The sequence below is a fragment of the Gobius niger genome, assembly GCF_951799975.1.
Source record: "Gobius niger genome assembly, chromosome: 19".
Classification (NCBI taxonomy): domain Eukaryota; kingdom Metazoa; phylum Chordata; class Actinopteri; order Gobiiformes; family Gobiidae; genus Gobius; species Gobius niger.
In genome coordinates this window covers 29,541,380-29,564,593 of record NC_136870.1, presented here as the reverse complement: position 1 = coordinate 29,564,593, position 23,214 = coordinate 29,541,380, and the positions used below count along the sequence as shown (strand labels likewise).

Here is a 23,214-nt window from a genome sequence, read left to right as displayed (position 1 = left end):
TATAGTGGTCATTAGTCATCATTAGTTTAGTTATATAGTGGTCATTAGTCATCATTAGTTTAGTTATATAGTGGTCATTAGTCATCATTAGTTTAGTTATATAGTGGTCATTAGTCATCATTAGTTTAGTGATATAGTGGTCCTTAGTTATCATTAGTTTAGTTATATAGTGGTCATTAGTCATCATTAGTTTAGTTATATAGTGGTCATTAGTTATCATTAGTTTAGTTATATAGTGGTCCTTAGTTATCATTAGTTTAGTTATATAGTGGTCATTAGTTATCGTTAGTTTAGTTATATAGTGGTCATTAGTTATCGTTAGTTTAGTTATATAGTGGTCATTAGTTATCATTAGTTTAGTTATATAGTGGTCATTAGTTATCATTAGTTTAGTTATATAGTGGTCCTTAGTTATCATTAGTTTAGTTATATAGTGGTCATTAGTTATCGTTAGTTTAGTTATATAGTGGTCATTAGTCATCATTAGTTTAGTTATATAGTGGTCCTTAGTTATCATTAGTTTAGTTATATAGTGGTCATTAGTTATCGTTAGTTTAGTTATATAGTGGTCATTAGTTATCGTTAGTTTAGTTATATAGTGGTCATTAGTTATCATTAGTTTAGTTATATAGTGGTCATTAGTTATCGTTAGTTTAGTTATAGTGGTCCTTAGTTATCGTTAGTTTAGTTATATAGTGGTCCTTAGTTATCATTAGTTTAGTTATATAGTGGTCATTAGTTATCGTTAGTTTAGTTATATAGTGGTCATTAGTTATCGTTAGTTTAGTTATATAGTGGTCATTAGTCATCATTAGTTTAGTTATATAGTGGTCATTAGTTATCGTTAGTTTAGTCATATAGTGGTCATTAGTCATCATTAGTTTAGTGATATAGTGGTCATTAGTTATCATTAGTTTAGTTATATAGTGGTCATTAGTTATCATTAGTTTAGTTATATAGTGGTCCTTAGTTATCATTAGTTTAGTTTTATAGTGGTCATTAGTTATCGTTAGTTTAGTTATATAGTGGTCATTAGTTGTCATTAGTTTAGTTATATAGTGGTCCTTAGTTATCGTTAGTTTAGTTATATAGTGGTCATTAGTTATCATTAGTTTAGTTATATAGTGGTCATTAGTTATCATTAGTTTAGTTATATAGTGGTCATTAGTTGTCATTAGTTTAGTTATATAGTGGTCATTAGTTATCATTAGTTTAGTTTTATAGTGGTCATTAGTTATCGTTAGTTTAGTTATATAGTGGTCATTAGTTGTCATTAGTTTAGTTATATAGTGGTCACTAGTTATCATTAGTTTAGTTATATAGTGGTCATTAGTTGTCATTAGTTTAGTTTTATAGTGGTCATTAGTTGTCATTAGTTTAGTTATATAGTGGTCCTTAGTTATCATTAGTTTAGTTATATAGTGGTCACTAGTTATCATTAGTTTAGTTATATAGTGGTCATTAGTTGTCATTAGTTTAGTTATATAGTGGTCATTAGTTGTCATTAGTTTAGTTATATAGTGGTCCTTAGTTATCGTTAGTTTAGTTATATAGTGGTCATTAGTTATCGTTAGTTTAGTTATATAGTGGTCCTTAGTTATCATTAGTTTAGTTATATAGTGGTCATTAGTTATCATTAGTTTAGTTATATAGTGGTCATTAGTCATCATTAGTTTAGTTATATAGTGGTCATTAGTCATCGTTAGTTTAGTTATATAGTGGTCATTAGTTATCGTTAGTTTAGTTATATAGTGGTCCTTAGTTATCATTAGTTTAGTTATATAGTGGTCATTAGTCATCGTTAGTTTAGTTATATAGTGGTCATTAGTCATCGTTAGTTTAGTTATATAGTGGTCATTAGTCATCATTAGTTTAGTTATATAGTGGTCACTAGTTATCATTAGTTTAGTTATATAGTGGTCATTAGTCATCATTAGTTTAGTTATATAGTGGTCATTAGTTATCATTAGTTTAGTTATATAGCGGTCATTAGTTATCGTTAGTTTAGTTATATAGTGGTCATTAGTCATCATTAGTTTAGTTATATAGTGGTCACTAGTTATCATTAGTTTAGTTATATAGTGGTCACTAGTTATCATTAGTTTAGTTATATAGTGGTCATTAGTTATCATTAGTTTAGTTATATAGTGGTCACTAGTTATCATTAGTTTAGTTATATAGTGGTCACTAGTTATCATTAGTTTAGTTATATAGTGGTCATCAGTTATCGTTAGTCTAGTTATATAGCGATCATTAGTTATCATTAGTTTAGTTATATACTGGTCATTAGTTATCGTTAGTTTAGTTATATAGTGGTGATTAGTCATCATTAGTTTAGTTATATAGTGGTCATTAGTTATCATTAGTCTAGTTATATAGTGGTCATTAGTCATCATTAGTTTAGTTATATAGTGGTCATCAGTTATCGTTAGTTTAGTTATATAGTGGTCATTAGTTATCATTAGTCTAGTTATATACTGGTCATTAGTTATCATTAGTTTAGTTATATAGTGGTCATTAGTTATCATTAGTTTAGTTATATAGTGGTCATTAATTATCATTAGTTTAGTTATATAGTGGTCCTTAGTTATCATTAGTGTAGTTATATCCTGGTCCTTAGTGAGTGAGTGCTTCTGACCCGGCAGGCTCTGAAGGTTCTCCTCCGTTTCAGAGAGTCGTGGCGCCGGTGCCTCAGCAGAAGGTCTCTCTCCTGACGGTCAGAGATACAGAGGGTCATGTGACTGAGGGTCATGTGACTGAGGGTCATGTGACTGAGGGTCATGTGACTGAGGGTCATGTGACCGAACAAATATATCCATAAATATAATAAAGTCAGACTCACGATGACGCTCTTGACGTAGCCGGCCGTCTCCAGCGCCTGAAACACAGACGAGGTGAGTGTGGGCGGGGCTTGTCCCAGGTGAGTGTGGGCGGGGCTTGTTCCAGGTGAGTGTGGGCGGGTGTGCCAGGTGAGTGTGGGCGGGTGTGCCAGGTGAGTGTGGGCGGGTGTGCCAGGTGAGTGTGGGCAGGGCTTGTCCCAGGTGAGTGTGGGCGGGGCTTGTCCCAGGTGAGTGTGGGCGGGGCTTGTCCCAGGTGAGTGTGGGCGGGGCTTGTCCCAGGTGAGTGTGGGCGGGGCTTGTCCCAGGTGAGTGTGGGCGGGGCTTGTCCCAGGTGAGTGTGGGCGGGGCTTGTGCATACCTTGCTGAGATCGTCGATGATGTGCTGCTGCTCCATCACCTGCAGACGCAGAAACTCCACCTCTCGCTCGTCCACGCTGTAACCGTGGAAACCGGAGCAGTGCGAGCGATCCAGGTCATTCAGCGACGACGGCCTCCTCTATAACAAACACACCATCAGCTGAAGACCACACTCTGACACAACCTCCTCTATAACAAACACACCATCAGCTGAAGTCCACACTCTGACACAACGACCTCCTCTATAACAAACACACCATCAGCTGAAGACCACACTCTGACACAACGGCTCCTCTATAACAAACACACCATCAGCTGAAGACCACACTCTGACACAACCTCTATAACAAACACACCATCAGCTGAAGACCACACTCTGACACAACGGCTCCTCTATAACAAACACACCATCAGCTGAAGACCACACTCTGACACAACGGCTCCTCTATAACAAACACACCATCAGCTGAAGACCACACTCTGACACAACCTCTATAACAAACACACCATCAGCTGAAGACCACACTCTGACACAACGGCTCCTCTATAACAAACACACCATCAGCTGAAGACCACACTCTGACACAACGGCTCCTCTATAACAAACACACCATCAGCTGAAGACCACACTCTGACACAACCTCTATAACAAACACACCATCAGCTGAAGACCACACTCTGACACAACGGCTCCTCTATAACAAACACACCATCAGCTGAAGACCACACTCTGACACAACGGCTCCTCTATAACAAACACACCATCAGCTGAAGACCACACTCTGACACAACCTCTATAACAAACACACCATCAGCTGAAGACCACACTCTGACACAACGGCTCCTCTATAACAAACACACCATCAGCTGAAGTCCACACTCTGACACAACCTCCTCTATAACAAACACACCATCAGCTGAAGACCACACTCTGACACAACGGCCTCTATAACAAACACACCATCAGCTGAAGTCCACACTCTGACACAACGGCTCCTCTATAACAAACACACCATCAGCTGAAGACCACACTCTGACACAACCTCCTCTATAACAAACACACCATCAGCTGAAGACCACACTCTGACACAACCTCCTCTATAACAAACACACCATCAGCTGAAGACCACACTCTGACACAACCTCCTCTATAACAAACACACCATCAGCTGAAGTCCACACTCTGACACAACCTCTATAACAAACACACCATCAGCTGAAGTCCACACTCTGACACAACCTCTATAACAAACACACCATCAGCTGAAGACCACACTCTGACACAACGGCTCCTCTATAACAAACACACCATCAGCTGAAGACCACACTCTGACACAACCTCTATAACAAACACACCATCAGCTGAAGTCCACACTCTGACACAACCTCTATAACAAACACACCATCAGCTGAAGACCACACTCTGACACAACCTCTATAACAAACACACCATCAGCTGAAGACCACACTCTGACACAACCTCCTCTATAACAAACACACCATCAGCTGAAGTCCACACTCTGACACAACGACCTCCTCTATAACAAACACACCATCAGCTGAAGACCACACTCTGACACAACCTCTATAACAAACACACCATCAGCTGAAGTCCACACTCTGACACAACCTCTATAACAAACACACCATCAGCTGAAGACCACACTCTGACACAACGACCTCCTCTATAACAAACACACCATCAGCTGAAGACCACACTCTGACACAACCTCTATAACAAACACACCATCAGCTGAAGACCACACTCTGACACAACCTCCTCTATAACAAACACACCATCAGCTGAAGTCCACACTCTGACACAACCTCTATAACAAACACACCATCAGCTGAAGACCACACTCTGACACAACGGCCTCTATAACAAACACACCATCAGCTGAAGACCACACTCTGACACAACCTCTATAACAAACACACCATCAGCTGAAGACCACACTCTGACACAACCTCTATAACAAACACACCATCAGCTGAAGACCACACTCTGACACAACCTCTATAACAAACACACCATCAGCTGAAGACCACACTCTGACACAACGACCTCTATAACAAACACACCATCAGCTGAAGACCACACTCTGACACAACCTCTATAACAAACACACCATCAGCTGAAGACCACACTCTGACACAACGGCCTCTATAACAAACACACCATCAGCTGAAGACCACACTCTGACACAACGGCTCCTCTATAACAAACACACCATCAGCTGAAGACCACACTCTGACACAACCTCCTCTATAACAAACACACCATCAGCTGAAGACCACACTCTGACACAACGGCTCCTCTATAACAAACACACCATCAGCTGAAGACCACACTCTGACACAACGGCCTCTATAACAAACACACCATCAGCTGAAGACCACACTCTGACACAACCTCTATAACAAACACACCATCAGCTGAAGTCCACACTCTGACACAACCTCTATAACAAACACACCATCAGCTGAAGACCACACTCTGACACAACCTCTATAACAAACACACCATCAGCTGAAGACCACACTCTGACACAACCTCCTCTATAACAAACACACCATCAGCTGAAGACCACACTCTGACACAACCTCTATAACAAACACACCATCAGCTGAAGACCACACTCTGACACAACGGCTCCTCTATAACAAACACACCATCAGCTGAAGACCACACTCTGACACAACCTCTATAACAAACACACCATCAGCTGAAGACCACACTCTGACACAACGGCTCCTCTATAACAAACACACCATCAGCTGAAGACCACACTCTGACACAACCTCTATAACAAACACACCATCAGCTGAAGACCACACTCTGACACAACGGCTCCTCTATAACAAACACACCATCAGCTGAAGACCACACTCTGACACAACGGCCTCTATAACAAACACACCATCAGCTGAAGACCACACTCTGACACAACCTCTATAACAAACACACCATCAGCTGAAGACCACACTCTGACACAACGGCTCCTCTATAACAAACACACCATCAGCTGAAGACCACACTCTGACACAACCTCTATAACAAACACACCATCAGCTGAAGACCACACTCTGACACAACGGCTCCTCTATAACAAACACACCATCAGCTGAAGACCACACTCTGACACAACGGCCTCTATAACAAACACACCATCAGCTGAAGACCACACTCTGACACAACCTCTATAACAAACACACCATCAGCTGAAGACCACACTCTGACACAACGGCTCCTCTATAACAAACACACCATCAGCTGAAGACCACACTCTGACACAACCTCTATAACAAACACACCATCAGCTGAAGACCACACTCTGACACAACCTCTATAACAAACACACCATCAGCTGAAGTCCACACTCTGACACAACCTCCTCTATAACAAACACACCATCAGCTGAAGGTTCTGAGCTTCAAAACGAGGTTCTCACTGGGGTTTAGTGAACGCTGTGTTTTTCACGCGGTTAGAGACAAGTCGGGCATCGCTTCAGTATCGATTCCAGAATCAGCTCCGATATCGGACACCAGCATCAGATCATACCCAGCAGTAGTATTTTACTAGTATTTGCAGTAGTAGTATTCTTACCATGCTCTGGATCTCCATGTTCTCCTGTAGTATTTACAGTAGTATTTGCAGTAGTAGTATTTGCAGTAGTATTTGCAGTAGTATTTGCAGTAGTAGTATTCTTACCATGCTCTGGATCTCCATGTTCTCCTGTAGTATTTGCAGTAGTAGTATTTGCAGTAGTATTTGCAGTAGTAGTATTCGTACCATGCTCTGGATCTCCATGTTCTCCTGTAGTATTTGCAGTAGTATTTGCAGTAGTATTTGCAGTAGTAGTATTCGTACCATGCTCTGGATCTCCATGTTCTCCTGTAGTATTTGCAGTAGTATTTGCAGTAGTAGTATAGTTACCATGCTCTGGATCTCCATGTTCTCCTGTAGTATTAGCAGTAGTATTTGCAGTAGTATTTGCAGTAGTAGTATTCTTACCATGCTCTGGATCTCCATGTTCTCCTGTAGTATTAGCAGTAGTATTTGCAGTAGTATTTGCAGTAGTAGTATTCTTACCATGCTCTGGATCTCCATGTTCTCCTGTAGTATTAGCAGTAGTATTAGCAGTAGTATTTGCAGTAGAAGTATTCTTACCATGCTCTGGATCTCCATGTTCTCCTGTAGTATTTGCAGTAGTAGTATTTGCAGTAGTATTAGCAGTAGTATTAGCAGTAGTATTTGCAGTAGAAGTATTCGTACCATGCTCTGGATCTCCATGTTCTCCTGTAGTATTTGCAGTAGTATTTGCAGTAGTATTTGCAGTAGAAGTATTCTTACCATGCTCTGGATCTCCATGTTCTCCTGTAGTATTTGCAGTAGTATTTGCAGTAGTATTTGCAGTAGAAGTATTCGTACCATGCTCTGGATCTCCATGTTCTCCTGTAGTATTTGCAGTAGTATTTGCAGTAGTATTTGCAGTAGTAGTATTCGTACCATGCTCTGGATCTCCATGTTCTCCTGTAGTATCTCCTGTAGTATTTGCAGTAGTATTTGCAGTAGTATTTGCAGTAGTAGTATTCTTACCATGCTCTGGATCTCCATGTTCTCCTGTAGTATCTGTAGTAGTATTTGTAGTAGTATCTGCAGTAGTATTTGCAGTAGAAGTATTCTTACCATGCTCTGGATCTCCATGTTCTCCTGTAGTATCTGCAGTAGTAGTATTTGCAGTAGTAGTATTTGCAGTAGAAGTATTCTTACCATGCTCTGGATCTCCATGTTCTCCTGTAGTATTTGCAGTAGTAGTATTTGCAGTAGTATTTGCAGTAGTATTTGCAGTAGTATTTGCAGTAGTAGTATTCTTACCATGCTCTGGATCTCCATGTTCTCCTGTAGTATCTGCAGTAGTATTTGTAGTAGTAGTATTTGCAGTAGTAGTATTCCTACCATGCTCTGGATCTCCATGTTCTCCTGTAGTATTTGCAGCAGTAGTATTTGCAGTAGTAGTATTCTTACCATGCTCTGGATCTCCATGTTCTCCTGTAGTATTAGCAGTAGTATTTGCAGTAGTAGTATTTGCAGTAGTAGTATTCCTACCATGCTCTGGATCTCCATGTTCTCCTGTAGTATTTGCAGCAGTAGTATTTGCAGTAGTAGTATTTGCAGTAGTATTGCAGTAGTATTTGCAGTAGTAGTATTCTTACCATGCTCTGGATCTCCATGTTCTCCTGTAGTATTTGCAGTAGTATTTGCAGTAGTATTTGCAGTAGTAGTATTCCTACCATGCTCTGGATCTCCATGTTCTCCTGTAGTATTTGCAGCAGTAGTATTTGCAGTAGTAGTATTTGCAGTAGTATTGCAGTAGTATTTGCAGTAGTAGTATTCGTACCATGCTCTGGATCTCCATGTTCTCCTGTAGTATTTGCAGTAGTATTTGCAGTAGTATTTGCAGTAGAAGTATTCGTACCATGCTCTGGATCTCCATGTTCTCCTGTAGTATTTGCTGTAGTATTTGCAGTAGTATTTGCAGTAGAAGTATTCGTACCATGCTCTGGATCTCCATGTTCTCCTGTGGTATTTGCAGTAGTATTTGCAGTAGTATTTGCAGTAGTAGTATTCTTACCATGCTCTGGATCTCCATGTTCTCCTGTAGTATTAGCAGTAGTATTTGCAGTAGTATTTGCAGTAGTAGTATTCTTACCATGCTCTGGATCTCCATGTTCTCCTGTAGTATTAGCAGTAGTATTAGCAGTAGTATTTGCAGTAGAAGTATTCTTACCATGCTCTGGATCTCCATGTTCTCCTGTAGTATTTGCAGTAGTAGTATTTGCAGTAGTATTAGCAGTAGTATTTGCAGTAGAAGTATTCGTACCATGCTCTGGATCTCCATGTTCTCCTGTAGTATTTGCAGTAGTATTTGCAGTAGTATTAGCAGTAGTATTAGCAGTAGTATTTGCAGTAGAAGTATTCTTACCATGCTCTGGATCTCCATGTTCTCCTGTAGTATTTGCAGTAGTAGTATTTGCAGTAGTATTAGCAGTAGTATTAGCAGTAGTATTTGCAGTAGAAGTATTCGTACCATGCTCTGGATCTCCATGTTCTCCTGTAGTATTTGCAGTAGTATTTGCAGTAGTATTTGCAGTAGAAGTATTCTTACCATGCTCTGGATCTCCATGTTCTCCTGTAGTATTTGCAGTAGTATTTGCAGTAGTATTTGCAGTAGAAGTATTCGTACCATGCTCTGGATCTCCATGTTCTCCTGTAGTATTTGCAGTAGTATTTGCAGTAGTATTTGCAGTAGTAGTATTCGTACCATGCTCTGGATCTCCATGTTCTCCTGTAGTATCTCCTGTAGTATTTGCAGTAGTATTTGCAGTAGTATTTGCAGTAGTAGTATTCTTACCATGCTCTGGATCTCCATGTTCTCCTGTAGTATCTGTAGTAGTATTTGTAGTAGTATCTGCAGTAGTATTTGCAGTAGAAGTATTCTTACCATGCTCTGGATCTCCATGTTCTCCTGTAGTATCTGCAGTAGTAGTATTTGCAGTAGTAGTATTTGCAGTAGAAGTATTCTTACCATGCTCTGGATCTCCATGTTCTCCTGTAGTATTTGCAGTAGTAGTATTTGCAGTAGTATTTGCAGTAGTATTTGCAGTAGTATTTGCAGTAGTAGTATTCTTACCATGCTCTGGATCTCCATGTTCTCCTGTAGTATCTGCAGTAGTATTTGTAGTAGTAGTATTTGCAGTAGTAGTATTCCTACCATGCTCTGGATCTCCATGTTCTCCTGTAGTATTTGCAGCAGTAGTATTTGCAGTAGTAGTATTTGCAGTAGTATTGCAGTAGTATTTGCAGTAGTAGTATTCTTACCATGCTCTGGATCTCCATGTTCTCCTGTAGTATTAGCAGTAGTATTTGCAGTAGTAGTATTTGCAGTAGTAGTATTCCTACCATGCTCTGGATCTCCATGTTCTCCTGTAGTATTTGCAGCAGTAGTATTTGCAGTAGTAGTATTTGCAGTAGTATTGCAGTAGTATTTGCAGTAGTAGTATTCTTACCATGCTCTGGATCTCCATGTTCTCCTGTAGTATTTGCAGTAGTATTTGCAGTAGTATTTGCAGTAGTAGTATTCCTACCATGCTCTGGATCTCCATGTTCTCCTGTAGTATTTGCAGCAGTAGTATTTGCAGTAGTAGTATTTGCAGTAGTATTGCAGTAGTATTTGCAGTAGTAGTATTCTTACCATGCTCTGGATCTCCATGTTCTCCTGTAGTATTTGCAGTAGTATTTGCAGTAGTATTTGCAGTAGAAGTATTCGTACCATGCTCTGGATCTCCATGTTCTCCTGTAGTATTTGCAGTAGTATTGCAGTAGTATTTGCAGTAGTAGTAGTATTCGTACCATGCTCTGGATCTCCATGTTCTCCTGTAGTATTTGCAGTAGTATTTGCAGTAGTATTTGCAGTAGTAGTATTTGCAGTAGTAGTATTCGTACCATGCTCTGGATCTCCATGTTCTCCTGGGTGACGAAGCGGAGTTTGTTGCCGAGGCGACGCACAGACAGAGCCAGATCCTCGTTCTTTTTACTCAGACGTTTGTTTTTATCCAGGACGGGAAGAAACTGGGACTCAGTGTCTCTGAGACGCTTCAGCTGAAACACAAATATAACAAATATAAATATAACAAATATAAATATTACAAATATAAATATAACAAACAGTGTCTCTGAGCCGCTTCAGCTGAAACACAAACACAAATATAACAAATATAAATATAATAAACACAAATATAATAAACAGTGTCTCTGAGCCGCTTCAGCTGAAACACAAATATAACAAATATAAATATAATAAACACAAATATAACAAATATAAATATAATAAACACAAATATAACAAATATAAATATAATAAACACAAATATAACAAATATAAATATAATAAACACAAATATAATAAACAGTGTCTCTGAGACGCTTCAGCTGAAACATTTCTCACAGAAACATCCTCAACTATCTCTATGAGGATCATAAACATATAAAAACTCTTCCTCACCCTCCTCGGGCGGTCTCTTCTTCCTCCTCTTCGGGTCCAGAGGAGGAGGAAGAGCGACTCATCACCCTGAATGTTTAACCGAAGGGCCTCAAAGGGTCCAGAGAAGGGCCTCCCTCAAAGGGTCCAGTCCTGATCCTGAAGGATCCCTCAAAGGGTCCAGAGTAGGGTTACCCTCAAAGGGTCCAGAGTAGGGCCTCCCTCAAAGGGTCCAGAGTAGGGTTACCCTCAAAGGGTCCAGAGTAGGGTTACCCTCAAAGGGTCCAGAGTAGGGTTACCCTCAAAGGGTCCAGAGTAGGGCCTCCCTCAAAGGGTCCAGAGTAGGGTTACCCTCAAAGGGTCCAGAGTAGGGTTACCCTCAAAGGGTCCAGTCCCATCCAACAATCGGCCAATGACCTGCCTCTCTCATGTCCGGCACCAGCGGCTCAGATAAGTAACACATGGATCAATACATGAGCTCAGCTCAGAAGAATCGGTAAAGATACCAGAGGTGCCAAACACCAGCTCCTGGTCGACAGAACAGCCGCTCGAGACTGCAGAACCCGACTGCAGAACCCGACTGCAGAACCCGACTGCAGAACCCGACTGCAGAACCCGACTGCAGAACCCGACTGCAGAACCCGACTGCAGAACCCGACTGCAGAACCCGACTGCAGAACCCGACTGCAGAACCCGACACACTAACCTGAGCACTGCCTGGATTGATTACAAGAAAGCTACGACTCAATGCCACATACTTGGATCATTGAATGCTGGAGCTCTACAACATCAACAGGACTCTAAGAGCCTTCATTGCAAACTCCATGAGGTTGTGGAAAACCACCCTTGAAGCCAATGGCCACAAGGAGGCGCTCTGTCCCCACTGCTGTTCTGCATAGGTCTGAACCCCCTCAGCCAAATAATCACCAGGACTGGCTCTGGATACGACTCGTGTAAGATGCTGCAGGGAAAGCTTACGCACGGTGGCACAGCGGTTAGCGCTCACGCCTCACAGCTAGAAGGTCCCAGGTTCGATTCCCACCTGGACGGGGCCTTTCTGTGTGGAGTTTGCATGTTCTCCCCGTGTCTGCGTAGGGTTCCTCCGGGCACTCCGGTTTCCCCACCACTAAAAACATGCACAATAGGCCAGGATGAATGATGTGTGAGTGAGTGTTCTTCTTCTTCTTCTTCTTCTTCTTCTTCTTCTTCTTCTTCTTCTTCTTCTTCTTCTTCTTCTTCTTCTTACATGGAGCCATAACCAAGTGGCTGGTATAGTGTACAGGAACATCTGTGCAGAGGATCAAAGTGTACAGGAACATCTGTGCAGAGTCTGGGCTGGAAACCCCAAGGTCAAAGTGGAAACACCTCCAAAGGTGGTGGAGAACGACCGAGCCAAGATCCTGTGGGACGTCCAGATCCAGACGGACAGAAGGTGATGAACCAACCGGACATTGTGGTGGTGACAAAGAGCAGAGGAAACATCACCACGACTTCAACATCAGGAAAAAGGAACAGGAGAAACTAGAGAAACACCAGGGGCTCAGAGAAGAGCTGGAGAAAACCTGGAGGGTGAAGCATCAGTGGAGCCACTCGGGGCAGTGACCCCCAAACTGGAGGAGTGGCTCCAGCAGATCCCAGGAAATACATCAGACATCTCGGTCCAGAGAAGATACTGAACCCTCAGGTACCAGGCAGGAGGAAGAAGAGAACACCCGCGGAGGGGGAGGAAGGCTTTTTTTAAAAATATATATTATAAAGTCCCTCCCTGGAACCGCCACCTTAACGTGGTGGAGGGGTTTGAGCGCCCGAATGATCCTGGAGCTCTGTTGTCGGGGGCTTCGTGCCCCTGTAGGGTCTCCCAGGGCATGAGAGACCAACAGGCCCGGTTAATCGTGAGGCCGTCCTTCTGTGGACCCCCCACCTGCAGGAGGCGCCATAGGGGCTGGTGCAGCTCGAACAGCCGCCCCCACGACCCGGAAACAGAAAAGTGGAAGAAAATGGATGGATATTATAGAGTTGGAGTTTGTTACCAGCTCGTTTCGTTCCTCCGACAGCAGAGCGTTTCGATCCTCCAGTTTACGAACGACTGAACTCAGCTCCGCGATCTTCAGCTGGAACCGACGCACGTCTCTGTCCTCAGGAATCTGTGAGTAAAAAACGTCATTAAGACTTCACTGAAACAGTCTAAAGCAGGGGGGCTCAAACTCATGTGGCCCCCAGGCCGCATGTCTGAGACACCTGGTCTGAAGTCTCTTTGAAACTTCTTTTAGCGTCAGATAAACCTGGACACGATGGTCCCTGAGAGGTTCTGACGCTCTGATTGGCTGCTCCTGCCTAAGCCCCACCCTCTCAGAGGTTCTTACGCTCTGATTGGCTGCTCCTGCCTAAGCCCCACCCTCTGAGAGGTTCTTACGCTCTGATTGGCTGCTCCTGGTCCTGGCCCCGCCCTCTGAGAGGTTCTGACTCTCTGATTGGCTGCTCCTGCCTAAGCCCCACCCTCTGAGAGGTTCTTACGCTCTGATTGGCTGTTCCTGCCTAAGCCCCACCCTCTGAGAGGTTCTTACACTCTGATTGGCTGCTCCTGGTCCTGGCCCCGCCCTCTGAGCGTCTCGGAGGACTGCGATTTGCTGCTCGGCCGCCTGCGTCTGCAGCTGCAGTCTGTGGGCGTGTCCCGCCTGCAGCCCCAGGGCCTTATCAAGGACGGACACGGCCCTGTCCTTCAGCCGGATCTCCTCCATCTGCAACACACATATAATATATTATTATAGAGGAGAGGGCGGCCCGGGGGCCCCGATACGGCCCTGTCCTTCAGCCGGATCTCCTCCATCTGTAACACAGATATGATATATTATTATAGAGGAGAGGGCGGCCCGGGGGCCCGGACACGGCCCTGTCCTTCAGCCGGATCTCCTCCATCTGTAACACACATATAATATATTATTATAGAGGAGAGGGAGGCCCGGGGGCCCGGATACGGCCCTGTCCTTCAGCCGGATCTCCTCCATCTGTAACACAGATATGATATATTATTATAGAGGAGAGGGCGGCCCGGGGGCCCGGACACGGCCCTGTCCTTCAGCCGGATCTCCTCCATCTGTAACACACATATAATATATTATTATAGAGGAGAGGGAGGCCCGGGGGCCCCGATACGGCCCTGTCCTTCAGCCGGATCTCCTCCATCTGTAACACACATATAATATATTATTATAGAGGAGAGGGCGGCCCGGGGGCCCGGACACGGCCCTGTCCTTCACTGACACGGCCCTGTCCTTCAGCCGGATCTCCTCCATCTGTAACACACATATAATATATTATTATAGAGGAGAGGGCGGCCCGGGGGCCTGGACACGGCCCTGTCCTTCACTGACACGGCCCTGTCCTTCAGCCGGATCTCCTCCATCTGTAACACAGATATAATGATATTATTATAGAGGAGAGGGCGGCCCGGGGGCCCCGATACGGCCCTGTCCTTCACTGATACGGCCCTGTAGATCTTTTTTACTTTTCTTTTTTGTTTACTCCATATTATCTCTGGGGGAAAATGATTAAAAAAATGTTTTCTTCCCACAAATGTTTATCTCATTCCCCCAAACAGTTTTTGGTGATGTCACTGCCAGGGCTGTGTAAACTAATGCCAGTGAAGGGGCGGGACCGATTCATGGCGACGCCCACGGGCAGAGCCGGGCACCGCTGAACGATCCCAGTATCGGAAGTATCGAAGTATCGAAAGCAGGAAGCGAAAAGAAACATATAATCTTTATATTCATGTGTTGATGCTGTTGGTCATCACTTTTTACCAGAAAGAAGAAGTGAAAAACAAGCTGAAAAAAATAAAATAAAATGGGAAAAAAACGTAAAACCATTGGGGGAAAATGGCCTCTTTTCACAGTGGAAGGAAAACATGAAAGTTCATTGTTTGGAATAAATGAACATTATGAATCTGTTTATGGTTCGATATGACAAACAATTTAGAACAGGAATTGAACAAAGGATTGTTAAGTATATTTAGCGTGTGTTTTAACGTGTGTTTATCGTGTGTTTAGGCGTGTTAAAGCGTGAGCCTCGTACCAGGCGGCGGATCTCGCGCTCGCTCTCTCTCCGCGTGCGCTGCAGCTCCTCCTGGTGGCCGTAGTGCGCTGTGTTTAGGCGTGTGTTAGCGTGTGTTTAGGCGTGTTAAAGCGTGAGTCTCGTACCAGGCGGCGGATCTCGCGCTCGCTCTCCCTCCGCGTGCGCTGCAGCTCCTCCTGGTGGCCGTAGTGTGCTGTGTTTGGCGTGTTTAGGCGTGTGTTTAGGCGTGTTAAAGCGTGAGTCTCGTACCAGGCGGCGGATCTCGCGCTCGCTCTCCCTCCGCGTGCGCTGCAGCTCCTCCTGGTGGCGGTAGTGTGCTGTGTTTGGCGTGTGTTAACGTGTGTTTAGGCGTGTTAAAGCGTGAGTCTCGTACCAGGCGGTGGATCTCGCGCTCGCTCTCCCTCCGCGTGCGCTGCAGCTCCTCGATTTTGATTACAACAGTAAACGATTACAAAATTAGCATAATCGCAAAAAATCAATAATAATGTTTTTATTTTTTTTATTATTTTTTTTTTTGTCTTTTTTTTAATGGATTTTTGTCACTTTTTTTTTGTGTTTTTTTGTAATTTTTTTGTGGATTTTTGTCGTTTTTTTGTGGATTTTTGTCTTTTTTTTGTGGATTTTTGTCGTTTTTTTGTGGATTTTTGTCGTTTTTTTGTGGATTTTTGTCGTTTTTTTGTGGATTTTTGTCGTTTTTTATGGATTTTTGTCTTTTTTTTGTGGATTTTTGTCGTTTTTTTGTGGATTTTTGTCTTTTTTTAGTGGATTTTTGTCACTTTTTTTGTGCATTTTTGTCATTTTTTTTGTGGATTTTTGTTGTTTTTTTGTGGATTTTTGTCGTTTTTTTATGGATTTTTGTCGTTTTTTTATGGATTTTTGTCACTTTTTTATGGATTTTTGTCACTTTTTTTATGGATTTTTGTCACTTTTTTTATGGATTTTTGTCACTTTTTTATGGATTTTTGTCACTTTTTTTATGGATTTTTGTCACTTTTTTTATGGATTTTTGTCGTTTTTTATGGATTTTTGTCACTTTTTTTGATGGATTTTTGTCATTTTTTTTGTGGATTTTTGTCGTTTTTTATGGATTTTTGTCACTTTTTTTGATGGATTTTTGTCATTTTTTTTGTGGATTTTTGTTGTTTTTTTGTGGATTTTTGTCTTTTTTTAGTGGATTTTTGTCGTTTTTTTGTGGATTTTTGTCGTTTTTTAGTGGATTTTTGTCGTTTTTTTGTGGATTTTTGTCGTTTTTTATGGATTTTTGTCTTTTTTTTGTGGATTTTTGTCGTTTTTTTGTGGATTTTTGTCTTTTTTTAGTGGATTTTTGTCACTTTTTTTGTGCATTTTTGTCATTTTTTTTGTGGATTTTTGTTGTTTTTTTGTGGATTTTTGTCGTTTTTTTATGGATTTTTGTCGTTTTTTATGGATTTTTGTCACTTTTTTATGGATTTTTGTCACTTTTTTTATGGATTTTTGTCACTTTTTTTATGGATTTTTGTCACTTTTTTTTATGGATTTTTGTCACTTTTTTATGGATTTTTGTCACTTTTTTGTGGATTTTTTTTAAATGCAGCCCCTCCTGGTGGCCGTAGTGTGCTGTGTTTGGCGTGTGTTTAGGCGTGTGTTTAGGCGTGTTAAAGCGTGAGTCTCGTACCAGGCGGCGGATCTCGCGCTCGCTCTCCCTCCGCGTGCGCTGCAGCTCCTCCTGGTGGCCGTAGTGTGCTGTGTTTGGCGTGTGTTTAGGCGTGTGTTTAGGCGTGTTAAAGCGTGAGTCTCGTACCAGGCGGCGGATCTCGCGCTCGCTCTCCCTCCGCGTGCGCTGCAGCTCCTCCTGGTGGCCGTAGTGTGCTGTGTTTGGCGTGTGTTTAGGCGTGTGTTTAGGCGTGTGTTTAGGCGTGTTAAAGCGTGAGTCTCGTACCAGGCGGCGGATCTCGCGCTCGCTCTCCCTCCGCGTGCGCTGCAGCTCCTCCTGGTGGCCGTAGTGTGCTGTGTTTGGCGTGTTTAGGCGTGTGTTTAGGCGTGTGTTTAGGCGTGTTAAAGCGTGAGTCTCGTACCAGGCGGCGGATCTCGCGCTCGCTCTCCCTCCGCGTGCGCTGCAGCTCCTCCTGGTGGCCGTAGTGTGCTGTGTTTGGCGTGTTTAGGCGTGTGTTTAGGCGTGTGTTTAGGCGTGTTAAAGCGTGAGTCTCGTACCAGGCGGCGGATCTCGCGCTCGCTCTCCCTCCGCGTGCGCTGCAGCTCCTCCTGGTGGCCGTAGTGTGCTGTGTTTGGCGTGTTTAGGCGTGTGTTTAGGCGTGTGTTTAGGCGTGTTAAAGCGTGAGTCTCGTACCAGGCGGCGGATCTCGCGCTCGCTCTCCCTCCGCGTGCGCTGCAGCTCCTCCTGGTGGCCGTAGTGTGCTGTGTTTGGCGTGTGTTAGCGTGTGTTTAGGCGTGTGTTTAGGCGTGTTAAAGCGTGAGTCTCGTACCAGGCGGCGGATCTCGCGCTCGCTCTCCCTCCGCGTGCGCTGCAGCTCCTCCTGGTGGCCGTAGTGTGCTGTGTTTGGCGTGTGTTAGCGTGTGTTTAGGCGTGTTAAAGCGTGAGCCTCGTACCAGGCGGCGGATCTCGCGCTCGCTCTCCCTCCGCGTGCGCTGCAGCTCCTCCTGGTGGCCGTAGTGTGCTGTGTTTGGCGTGTGTTAGCGTGTGTTTAGGCGTGTGTTTAGGCGTGTTAAAGCGTGAGTCTCGTACCAGGCGGCGGATCTCGCGCTCGCTCTCCCTCCGCGTGCGCTGCAGCTCCTCCTGGTGGCCGTAGTGTGCTGTGTTTGGCGTGTGTTTAGGCGTGTGTTTAGGCGTGTGTTTAGGCGTGTTAAAGCGTGAGCCTCGTACCAGGCGGCGGATCTCGCGCTCGCTCTCCCTCCGCGTGCGCTGCAGCTCCTCCTGGTGGCCGTAGTGTGCTGTGTTTGGCGTGTGTTAGCGTGTGTTTAGGCGTGTTAAAGCGTGAGTCTCGTACCAGGCGGCGGATCTCGCGCTCGCTCTCCCTCCGCGTGCGCTGCAGCTCCTCCTGGTGGCCGTAGTGTGCTGTGTTTGGCGTGTGTTTAGGCGTGTGTTTAGGCGTGTTAAAGCGTGAGTCTCGTACCAGGCGGCGGATCTCGCGCTCGCTCTCCCTCCGCGTGCGCTGCAGCTCCTCCTGGTGGCCGTAGTGTGCTGTGTTTGGCGTGTTTAGGCGTGTGTTTAGGCGTGTTAAAGCGTGAGTCTCGTACCAGGCGGTGGATCTCGCGCTCGCTCTCCCTCCGCGTGCGCTGCAGCTCCTCCTGGTGGCCGTAGTGTGCTGTGTTTGGCGTGTGTTTAGGCGTGTGTTTAGGCGTGTTAAAGCGTGAGTCTCGTACCAGGCGGCGGATCTCGCGCTCGCTCTCCCTCCGCGTGCGCTGCAGCTCCTCCTGGTGGCCGTAGTGTGCTGTGTTTGGCGTGTTTAGGCGTGTGTTTAGGCGTGTTAAAGCGTGAGTCTCGTACCAGGCGGCGGATCTCGCGCTCGCTCTCCCTCCGCGTGCGCTGCAGCTCCTCCTGGTGGCCGTAGTGTGCTGTGTTTGGCGTGTGTTAGCGTGTGTTTAGGCGTGTTAAAGCGTGAGTCTCGTACCAGGCGGTGGATCTCGCGCTCGCTCTCCCTCCGCGTGCGCTGCAGCTCCTCCTGGTGGCCGTAGTGTGCTGTGTTTGGCGTGTTTAGGCGTGTGTTTAGGCGTGTTAAAGCGTGAGCCTCGTACCAGGCGGCGGATCTCGCGCTCGCTCTCCCTCCGCGTGCGCTGCAGCTCCTCCTGGTGGCCGTAGTGTGCTGTGTTTGGCGTGTGTTAGCGTGTGTTTAGGCGTGTTAAAGCGTGAGTCTCGTACCAGGCGGCGGATCTCGCGCTCGCTCTCCCTCCGCGTGCGCTGCAGCTCCTCCTGGTGGCCGTAGTGTGCTGTGTTTGGCGTGTGTTTAGGCGTGTGTTTAGGCGTGTGTTTAGGCGTGTTAAAGCGTGAGTCTCGTACCAGGCGGCGGATCTCGCGCTCGCTCTCCCTCCGCGTGCGCTGCAGCTCCTCCTGGTGGCCGTAGTGTGCTGTGTTTGGCGTGTGTTTAGGCGTGTGTTTAGGCGTGTTAAAGCGTGAGTCTCGTACCAGGCGGCGGATCTCGCGCTCGCTCTCCCTCCGCGTGCGCTGCAGCTCCTCCTGGTGGCCGTAGTGTGCTGTGTTTGGCGTGTGTTAGCGTGTGTTTAGGCGTGTTAAAGCGTGAGTCTCGTACCAGGCGGCGGATCTCGCGCTCGCTCTCCCTCCGCGTGCGCTGCAGCTCCTCCTGGTGGCTGTAGTGTGCTGTGTTTGGCGTGTGTTAGCGTGTGTTTAGGCGTGTTAAAGCGTGAGCCTCGTACCAGGCGGCGGATCTCGCGCTCGCTCTCCCTCCGCGTGCGCTGCAGCTCCTCCTGGTGGCCGTAGTGTGCTGTGTTTGGCGTGTGTTTAGGCGTGTGTTTAGGCGTGTTAAAGCGTGAGTCTCGTACCAGGCGGCGGATCTCGCGCTCGCTCTCCCTCCGCGTGCGCTGCAGCTCCTCCTGGTGGCCGTAGTGTGCTGTGTTTGGCGTGTGTTAGCGTGTGTTAGCGTGTGTTTAGGCGTGTTAAAGCGTGAGTCTCGTACCAGGCGGCGGATCTCGCGCTCGCTCTCCCTCCGCGTGCGCTGCAGCTCCTCCTGGTGGCCGTAGTGCGCTGTGTTTAGGCGTGTGTTTAGGCGTGTGTTTAGGCGTGTTAAAGCGTGAGTCTCGTACCAGGCGGCGGATCTCGCGCTCGCTCTCCCTCCGCGTGCGCTGCAGCTCCTCCTGGTGGCCGTAGTGCGCTGTGTTTGGCGTGTTTAGGCGTGTGTTTAGGCGTGTGTTTAGGCGTGTTAAAGCGTGAGTCTCGTACCAGGCGGCGGATCTCGCGCTCGCTCTCCCTCCGCGTGCGCTGCAGCTCCTCCTGGTGGCCGTAGTGTGCTGTGTTTGGCGTGTGTTAGCGTGTGTTAGCGTGTGTTTAGGCGTGTTAAAGCGTGAGTCTCGTACCAGGCGGCGGATCTCGCGCTCGCTCTCTCTCCGCGTGCGCTGCAGCTCCTCCTGGTGGCGGTAGTGCGCTGTGTTTGGCGTGTTTAGGCGTGTGTTTAGGCGTGTTAAAGCGTGAGTCTCGTACCAGGCGCTGCAGCTCCTCCTGGGAGGGCTGTGCAATTAATGGAAATTCGATTACGATTTCGATTACAACAGTAAACGGTTACAAAATTAGCATAATCGCAAATAATGTTTTTATTTTATTTTATTTATTTTTTTTGTCTTTTTTTTGTTGGATTTTTGTCAATTTTTTTGCTGAATTTTTGTCACTTTTTTGATGGATTTTTGTCATTTTTTTGTGGATTTTTGTCACTTTTTTTAATGGATTTTTGTCACTTTTTTTTTTATTTTTGTCGTTTTTTTTGTGGATTTTTGTCGTTTTTTTGTGGATTTTTGTCTTTTTTTTATGGATTTTTGTCACTTTTTTGCTGGATTTTTGTCACTTTTTTTATGGATTTTTGTCACTTTTTTGCTGGATTTTTGTCGTTTTTTTTTTTATTTTTGTCGTTTTTTTTGCTGGATTTTTGTCACTTTTTTTGTGGATTTTTGTCGTTTTTTTGTGGATTTTTGTCGTTTTTTTATGGATTTTTGTCACTTTTTTGCTGGATTTTTGTCACTTTTTTAATGGATTTTTGTCACTTTTTTTCTGGATTTTTGTCACTTTTTTTCTGGATTTTTGTCACTTTTTTTTATGGATTTTTGTCATTTTTTTTGTGGATTTTTGTCGTTTTTTTCTGGATTTTTGTCGTTTTTTTCTGGATTTTTGTCGTTTTTTTCTGGATTTTTGTCGTATTTTTCTGGATTTTTGTCGTTTTTTTTCTGGATTTTTGTCATTTTTTGTGTGGATTTTTGTCATTTTTTTATGGATTTTTGTCACTTTTTTTAATGGATTTTTGTCACTTTTTTATGGATTTTTTTGTGGCCGTAGTGCGCTGTGTTTGGCGTGTGTTAGCGTGTGTTTAGGCGTGTGTTTAGGCGTGTTAAAGCGTGAGTCTCGTACCAGGCGGCGGATCTCGCGCTCGCTCTCCCTCCGCGTGCGCTGCAGCTCCTCCTGGTGGCCGTAGTGTGCTGTGTTTGGCGTGTGTTAGCGTGTGTTAGCGTGTGTTTAGGCGTGTTAAAGCGTGAGTCTCGTACCAGGCGGCGGATCTCGCGCTCGCTCTCTCTCCGCGTGCGCTGCAGCTCCTCCTGGTGGCGGTAGTGCGCTGTGTTTGGCGTGTTTAGGCGTGTGTTTAGGCGTGTTAAAGCGTGAGTCTCGTACCAGGCGCTGCAGCTCCTCCTGGGAGGGCTGTGCAATTAATGGAAATTCGATTACGATTTCGATTACAACAGTAAACGGTTACAAAATTAGCATAATCGCAAATAATGTTTTTATTTTATTTTATTTATTTTTTTTGTCTTTTTTTTGTTGGATTTTTGTCAATTTTTTTGCTGAATTTTTGTCACTTTTTTGATGGATTTTTGTCATTTTTTTGTGGATTTTTGTCACTTTTTTTAATGGATTTTTGTCACTTTTTTTTTTATTTTTGTCGTTTTTTTTGTGGATTTTTGTCGTTTTTTTGTGGATTTTTGTCTTTTTTTTATGGATTTTTGTCACTTTTTTGCTGGATTTTTGTCACTTTTTTTATGGATTTTTGTCACTTTTTTGCTGGATTTTTGTCGTTTTTTTTTTTATTTTTGTCGTTTTTTTTGCTGGATTTTTGTCACTTTTTTTGTGGATTTTTGTCGTTTTTTTGTGGATTTTTGTCGTTTTTTTATGGATTTTTGTCACTTTTTTGCTGGATTTTTGTCACTTTTTTAATGGATTTTTGTCACTTTTTTTCTGGATTTTTGTCACTTTTTTTCTGGATTTTTGTCACTTTTTTTTATGGATTTTTGTCGTTTTTTTTGTGGATTTTTGTCGTTTTTTTCTGGATTTTTGTCGTTTTTTTCTGGATTTTTGTCGTTTTTTTCTGGATTTTTGTCGTATTTTTCTGGATTTTTGTCATTTTTTGTGTGGATTTTTGTCATTTTTTTATGGATTTTTGTCACTTTTTTTAATGGATTTTTGTCACTTTTTTATGGATTTTTTTGTGGCCGTAGTGTGCTGTGTTTGGCGTGTGTTAGCGTGTGTTTAGGCGTGTGTTTAGGCGTGTTAAAGCGTGAGTCTCGTACCAGGCGGCGGATCTCGCGCTCGCTCTCTCTCCGCGTGCGCTGCAGCTCCTCCTGGTGGCCGTAGTGTGCTGTGTTTGGCGTGTTTAGGCGTGTGTTTAGGCGTGTTAAAGCGTGAGTCTCGTACCAGGCGGCGGATCTCGCGCTCGCTCTCCCTCCGCGTGCGCTGCAGCTCCTCCTGGTGGCGGTAGTGCGCTGTGTTTGGCGTGTTTAGGCGTGTGTTTAGGCGTGTGTTTAGGCGTGTTAAAGCGTGAGTCTCGTACCAGGCGGCGGATCTCGCGCTCGCTCTCCCTCCGCGTGCGCTGCAGCTCCTCCTGGTGGCGGTAGTGCGCTGACCGCAGCTCGCTGGACCGCGCCTGGACGTCGTGCTGGGCGGAGCTTAGAGCGTCCTCCGTGTGGCGTTTGGATCCGCGCAGCTCCATCACCTCCTGCTGCAGGCGAGTCCTCTCCTGCTCCCAGAGGCGACGGGGGTCCTCCGGGTCAGGGGGGGCGGAGGACCGGGTCTGAGGAGAGAGGTCAGAGGTCAGTGAGAGGTCAAAGAGAGGTCAGAGAGAGGTCAGAGAGAGGTCAGGTTATCTTGTCGATGTTAGGGTTTGCATTAGGGTCATAGCAGGACCTTGTTAATCTCTGCTGTGTCGAGTTAGCGGTTAGTGTCACCGTGTTAAGGTTAGGTTTGGGTCAGGGTTAAA

At 44.8% G+C, this 23,214-nt stretch overlaps 1 protein-coding gene across 1 annotated transcript in view; it reads right to left on the bottom strand.

Moving 5' to 3' along the window:
- Nucleotides 1-23,214, bottom strand: part of jakmip3 (Janus kinase and microtubule interacting protein 3) — a 45,750-nt gene that overhangs the window by 15,722 nt on the left and 6,814 nt on the right. The window contains exons 4-10 of the mRNA XM_079577342.1: nucleotides 22,789-23,028; nucleotides 13,807-13,980; nucleotides 13,273-13,386; nucleotides 10,708-10,863; nucleotides 3,199-3,336; nucleotides 2,843-2,878; nucleotides 2,639-2,710 (exon numbers count right to left, since the gene is read on the bottom strand). Of these exons, the coding sequence (XP_079433468.1) occupies nucleotides 2,639-2,710; nucleotides 2,843-2,878; nucleotides 3,199-3,336; nucleotides 10,708-10,863; nucleotides 13,273-13,386; nucleotides 13,807-13,980; nucleotides 22,789-23,028 (930 nt within the window). The remainder of the gene's footprint in view (nucleotides 1-2,638; nucleotides 2,711-2,842; nucleotides 2,879-3,198; nucleotides 3,337-10,707; nucleotides 10,864-13,272; nucleotides 13,387-13,806; nucleotides 13,981-22,788; nucleotides 23,029-23,214) is intronic.